General features: G+C 39.2%; 1 protein-coding gene across 1 annotated transcript in view; it reads right to left on the bottom strand.

Annotated features, from left to right (window-relative positions):
* Positions 1-201: 201 nt before the first annotated feature.
* The window catches only part of PAK2 (p21 (RAC1) activated kinase 2), a 71,211-nt gene continuing 64,593 nt past the window's right edge, over positions 202-6,819 (bottom strand). Inside the window, exon 15 of the mRNA XM_073625621.1 lies at positions 202-6,164. Within this exon, the coding sequence (XP_073481722.1) occupies positions 6,078-6,164 (87 nt within the window). The 3' untranslated portion in view covers positions 202-6,077. The remainder of the gene's footprint in view (positions 6,165-6,819) is intronic.

Below are 6,819 nucleotides of genomic sequence, written 5' to 3'. Positions count from 1 at the left end.
TATTTCTACAGTTAGTAACTATTCCTTTTTCTAGCTTATAATAAAGCTTACTTGTAGGTAAAAATCAAAATGCAGAGTTTACTAATGCTTTAATGCAATGCACCAGAACAGAAAGGTGTAAACAGGCCCTAGATTTTATGGTGAATTTAATTCTAACAGTGCAAAATTAGACAGTGGGAATATAAATATAAATCATACTAATAAAATAAAACAAAAAGTTTATTCCAAGCAAGGTCGACGCACACAAATGATTCAGTAGTTATTGCCGTAAAAATTAACAATTAAATAAAAAGGATGGGATAAATTAAACAAGTCAGGATAAAAGGAAGAACTCCAGAAAAGAGATCCACAGAAATATGAAAACATCAGCATGCAAAGGCTACAGAGGCAAAGAAATCAGGAAATATAGCAAAATAACAGCTTAGTGGATTCATACTGAAATGAACTCATTTTTCTGGGGTTCAAGGAACAGCTATGGACATGGCTTTAAACTACAGCTCCAGCTTTCGGAAATCTGATACAGTAAAGTAGGTCAGTGAAATAATTAACATCGTAAATGATACTGAATACACATCAAATCTTTACTGCTGGGCCAAGAAGTCAATGCCCCAGAATTACTGCAGGCATGTAACCTTTAGCCCTTCCTCCCATAAAGGTAAATTAATGCTATATATGTGGCTTATCAAGCATTAACCTGTCCTGTAGATATGGCTGGTGCCTGGATTCTGCATCCATAGACAAAAGTTTCTTATCCACTTTGACGGAAGCAGTTCTTTAAATGTCTATTATACCCAAATGGAAAGTTACAAAAGTTGCTTGTTACCATGTAAAAAAACAGCCGCACCTACAGAATGCACATATAGCTCCAGCATTCCACAAATACAGGTAAGTATTGCATGCTCATGGTAACACCTGTTTCTCACAGAATGCAATAGGCACTTCAAGGGCCTGTAGAAGCAAAAGTAAAACAAAAAAAAAAAAAAAAAGAGATGTTAAGAAAGTCAATTATGCTACCCTGCCTGACCAAGCCACAAGGGCAATTTAATCTTTTACTGCTGAGAAATTTCACGTGTTGGTAATCTCTTAATAGCAAAATGATGATTTAGGGGTTATGCAAATGGAGTAACAAATGGGTAAAATAAACTGGTCATGGAAAACAATTGGGGGGGGGGGGGGATCTGGCACTGCTGACCTGTAAATGAAAGTTGCCTGGCTGTTACAGTAACCCTCAACACTATCAGATCAGGAAAGCCCTTATCTACGTACTTGTTTTGGTTCAGGGACTAAAAGTTACGAAGTTATTGGATAAGTAGGAGTTGCAAAACAAGCAAATCAGCAATGGCTGCCTCAATGTTTTTCTTCATGGAGGATCAATTTTAAATTGCTGAGCAGCAAGAGATTAAAATCTCTAGATTAGCTTAACCTTAAAAACCCAGATTTGTCAGAAAGGTGGAGGTTGTGCCGAATTCTGCAGTTGGAAATGGGGAGTTATTTAGTAACAAACTGTATTCAGGTCTCCAGCCAAAAGTAAGATTTGTATTTGACTGTGAAGTCAGGGCAGACCTGACAGTAAGTAGCTGCAGGAATACTGACAAGACTATGCGATTGCAGTCAGAGCCAGCAGGGGGCAGCAGACCAGCTTGGAGAATGACTGTGCCACCATGCTGCTGATTCCACATGACTAGCAGTATTCTAACAGTATGTATATTGCAAGTGTTGTTACAAAGCAAATATTCTTTTCAGACCCTTTGTTCAAACTATGCCATTTTCCCAAATCCTTGAAAAGAAATTATATATTCAGTATGAAAACAATCTATCCGTTCATTTCTCGAATGTTAAGGAGTCAGGGATTTGTCAACACAAAAGATATGGTATATTAGAAATGCCCTATGTAGGGGGTTAATGCATTCGCCTACAAAATTCATGTAACATTCTCTTATTCGTCTGCTAAGTCCTAGCTATTTACATGCATTTTTCAAAGTATTACATTTTATCCTGAAACAATTACAGCCGTCTTCACACTTAACTCCGATACAGTATGATTCGTCAAATGTGACTTCTAAATACTAAGCAGTAGCCACAGACTGCCGCCTGGGGGTTTATCAACACAAAATACCATATGGTGCACCATAGGAAAACAATTGATGTTTGACAGGCTCAGAGGGGCCTTTAGATATTTTATCTTATATTCTGAGCAAAAGAAATGTGATTTTTTTTAAAGGATTTCACCTTCAGGAAAAAAAAAAAAAAAAAAAAGACTGTTGATGTTCCTTTACCAACAATGAGCATTAATGACTGTTGAGAAAATAAAAACCCAAGAAGAAATCAACAGACATAAAAACATTTGACAGGAAACTTTGCATAATATATAGAAAAATAAAAAGGAATGAAAGCCCTTGATTTTCACTTGTGAGCACCATGGTGAACGATTTTCATAAGTACTGGCTCACTATTGAGCCTTGATGACAATTCAGTACTCCGATGCAAAATGTAAGCCATCTATGTACATATAAGGACTACATGGTAAGGTCTGGAGTCTTTGCCCGGTACCCGTTATCATATAATCACATTGTTAATTAAAGTACCTGGACTCCTCACACTGCAATCGAGTCTCATTGTACTTCTGGGTTTCGGGGTATACATACAGAGCCAGAAGAGGTTTCAAGCTACTGCTATCATTTTCAGTGCCTTATCTTACGCCTTGGTGCATTCCCATTATGGACTACATTAATACATACAGACACAGGCAGCGCAAGCACATACACCATCCCTCAATTTCGTCACCAAGCTTTTTCGAATGCAGCATTGGATGTGTACACATTACTGACTGCCATTGCAAGGCATTTTGGGAGATGAAATATCAGGCTGGCAGTGCATGTGACCATGATATGTACACTGCTTAAGCCTCAGACTGGAGGTTTGGAAATGTTGCTTCCAAGGTCAGCGGGGCACAGCAAAATATAAGCAAATGAAAATCCATTTACCAAAACTCACTTAGCAAAATAAGCCATGAGGTGAGCCTTCATTTATTTTTATTAAATGAGTCTTTCTTAAAGGTGTGCCTGCTGAGCATACAGAGCACTTGGTTGCCATATTTATTAAAATACATGCTATGACTTGAGTAGAAATTAGTAACGATGTAACTAATTAATTCTGGAATAATAATAGGCAATGTATTAGTTCGGCTTACCTTGTGCCCCACAAAAATTTAATCGAAAAACAAGACCCCCCCCCACCCCCCACCCAAGAGGATATCATGCGAACCAATTAATCTCACAAAATGGCTACCTATACTGTGTAGAACTGTCAGGTACACTTTAAGCCAGCAAAGTTTCACAAGACCTTAGCTGAACAACAGTATGCAACAGAGCAATTCTGTGCTGGTACATCTACCATCAGAATTCAACTGTACAGTGTAGAAAAACCAAGGAAAGATTTCTTGTAATTGATTGCTATGGGTTACCACACAGCTCTTTGTCCTACAATTCTGAAGTGGTCTGTAACAATAAATTATTGTAAGCTAAAGTATTACTGTGGATATTTGTATATGTTTAAACACACTGCAGTAGGGGGCAAAGTTTTCATCTATACGTACCTTAGCTGCTGGATGAAAAAAAAAAAAAAAAATCTAGAGTTCCCATTAATCTCTATGTTAAAAGCAGATGTAAGCACTCACCGCCATGTTTACAACTGGCAATGCACATGAATGATGCTTGGGTTCCCTCTAGTGACCGAGGACACCATGAGATCAGTTAGAGCCAACCAATATCAATGTGCTGTAAATGCAGGTCACTATACTAGATGGAGATAACCTTCACAGCATCACAGTGTATAAAGCCTAAAGGAGACAGAGGTCATGTAACAGTTCATAGCACATGATCAACAGACCAAAGCATAGCACATGCTATAAAACCAAAGCATCTATGAATTATACCTACAAAAGAAAGAAAATAAACCGAGTAAAGTAGCAAAAAGTAGCAGCGGTTAGAATAGTCGACAGTGCAAAAATCTAGTGACAAAATGAAATCTCTTTAGGAAAAGAAGTCAGTGTCTTGGCAGCAGCAAAAAAAAAAAAAAAATATAGGACAACCTTCTAAACTGTCACACAAAAGTACAAAAACACTGCAGTAGCTGATGATCTATAGCCAGAAAAACAACTCCCATAAGGCAGGTTGCACAGGGGCTGTCTAGCTGCTGTGCATGCAATCACAGCGTTTTAGGGCACCTAGGGGACAGGTGCAGCAACTTTGCATTTAGGGCCGTGTACATTCAGGGATGAATGTCTGGAACATGGATATTCTGAAGCATAGTGCCCCAAAAGTGAGTACCACTTTGTACAGCATTCATGGACAGGCTGCAGCCAGAGGGCCCTGTGCCTCCCAGGCACACTAAAACACAGGGACTGCATGCACAGCAACTAAAAATCCTGTGCGACAGTGGCTTACGGCTTGTAACCACTGCTCATAGAAAATGATGGCTTGCTGTAAATGAAGATTCTCCATCTCCTTAAAATGCCTGCTGTGCTTGATGTGACAGGTGCCAGAGTTCTACTCTATAACTCGTCCAAACCACACACTGCAGCTTTTCAGTAATTGAAAGTAAAAGGCACATTTACTATTGCTCAAAGAATGACTCAGATTTACATCTTCCAGTCTTGATATGGGCATCTCATGAAATGTCTACAGACCTACAATTCAGCCTTGTGCTCAATTCACAACAAGGTCAAATCAGAGCTCTTTGAAGGCAAGGAAATTGAGGACCAGGAAAGAAATTGAGTCCGGTTGGCAGTTTAGCATTGTACAAAAATTCCCTTTTGTCCAGTGAAGAAAAACAAACAAACATGGAACCCCTTTTGGCCAAGTCAGGCCTTTAAAGGAAATTTACTGGTAACTGTAACGAAGTTAAGACAAATGTCATCTGGCATTTGTCCGACTCGAAGTCTAAATTGCACTATTAATATCTTACGCAATAACAAATATCAAGGCAAATACTGATCTTTACCAACTTACCAAACAACTGCTTTTTCTTAATAAAGATCAGCTACCACATAATTACTCTCCATATACAAAAAATACTGGTTGTTTGAGATTCCCACAGACTTGTCCTAGGCACTTTTTTTTTGCATATTGCAGTTTTTGCCAAACATTAAATGTATAAACTGACCAGGTATGATTTATAAAAAGAAAATACAGGTGCTGCATAGTAACTAACTTTGGCACTAATTCCCTTGACACTGTATGAAGCCTTAACAGCAAAAAAAAAAAAAAAAAACCTTCCAAATTAAATTTCTTTAGTAAATACACAGGACACCTTCCCATGTGTAATGTTAAGAGCACTTGGAAGTTACATTTAAGTGTCCATGTTAACCACAAAAGGGCCATCAATGTGCGGAAGAGGCATGTAGGTCTTGAAATGTCATGGCACAAATCGTAAAAAAATGTTTTTACTTCCCCACTTTCCTTAGCCCTTTCCCTATTTGAATGGACATGACAGACAAAATAAGACATTTTTATGTCTTCCCTACTACAGGGCACAGCAACATACAGCTGTGGCAGGGAAGAGGTTGAACACAGTGGTGGCAGAATAGCTGTCCAGAGGCACATTGTCCCTGATCCAGGCACAGAGACAGCAAGAGGAATATAAAGAGCCAGCAAAGAGTGAAGAAAAGCTCTGACACTGGCATGAGAGTTATTCAAGTATCAAGAAAAGGCCAGAAAACAGGAGTGGGGGTCCTCAGAATGAAGAAAGCAGACAAAGTAAGGTAATTCCCATAATGCAGTCGTAACCCCTGAAACTCAAGGGGTTGTAAAGGCCACAGACAGAAATCAGTTTCATTTGTTTCTTCCAGGAAGAAAAATGAACATTGTGGGGTCTCCATTTCATTTTCTCAGTACTTTCATTGCCACAGCAAGTAGACAAATATATGATGCTCCGATTCTTGTTCTCTTCACAGAAGGCCACTGGTTTTATACATCCTCGTCTCAGCAGCGTGTGAGCAGAGCCAGAGTGGCACTTGCAAAAATGTTAAGGTGGTTAAGAAGGCAAAGGGCGATAAAGAGGAAGGACTTGACTGGATGTTAGCGGTTGCCTTTCATGGCGTCTTTTGCAGCCAGGATTAGAGGTGTGAGGCTGGACAGTGGCTTGGCAAGTTTCAAGAATGGGTGCTGTAACAATCAGAAAAATAAGTTATTTAAATTTTACCCTTACCAACTGATGAAGAACAGCAGGGTTTAAAAGAATAACTTAACCTTTAGGAACATGTTACACCTGTATTTAGGGTATAACATGTTCCTAATCACCTGCTTTAAACCCCCAGAGATCGCCCCCACCTGTTACAGCGAGCAATGTCACATTAAAAGCAACGCGGCTGTGCAGGCAGACCTGTGAATGAATAAATTACAAGTCTCATGTGCCACCATGGCAGATGGCTTGTAGCTCTCAATAGACTATGAATGCACTCCGACATTTCAAACTTGCTAAGTGAAAGATATTACATAGGTATGGGCAAAGAGCTGGAGGATGTGTCTGCAGGAGCCTGACACTGCACCCACATTCCACGGATTGTGTGCGCAATGTTTTGCAGGCTCCTGTGGGGGGAAAAAAAAATGCAATGCATTTTTTTCCTGCAAAAGCGCATGCATTTTTTTTTTTTTTTTTAAATCAGAATGAACTTAAGTCTTTAAAGAAGTTCTCTGCTATACGTTCAATCTGAGCTGACATGGAACATTATCTGGATATACTTTTAGAAACTAGTAGACTTCTGAACAGGTCTGAAAAATAAATCACACAGCAGGAACTCCCCTTCTCTGTTTTAGGTAA

Source organism: Aquarana catesbeiana, linkage group LG04, assembly GCF_042186555.1.
Source record: "Aquarana catesbeiana isolate 2022-GZ linkage group LG04, ASM4218655v1, whole genome shotgun sequence".
In the NCBI taxonomy this organism is placed as follows: Eukaryota; Metazoa; Chordata; class Amphibia; order Anura; family Ranidae; genus Aquarana; species Aquarana catesbeiana.
The sequence above is the reverse complement of the archived record's forward strand: the minus strand, read 5'-3'. Positions and strand labels throughout refer to the sequence as shown.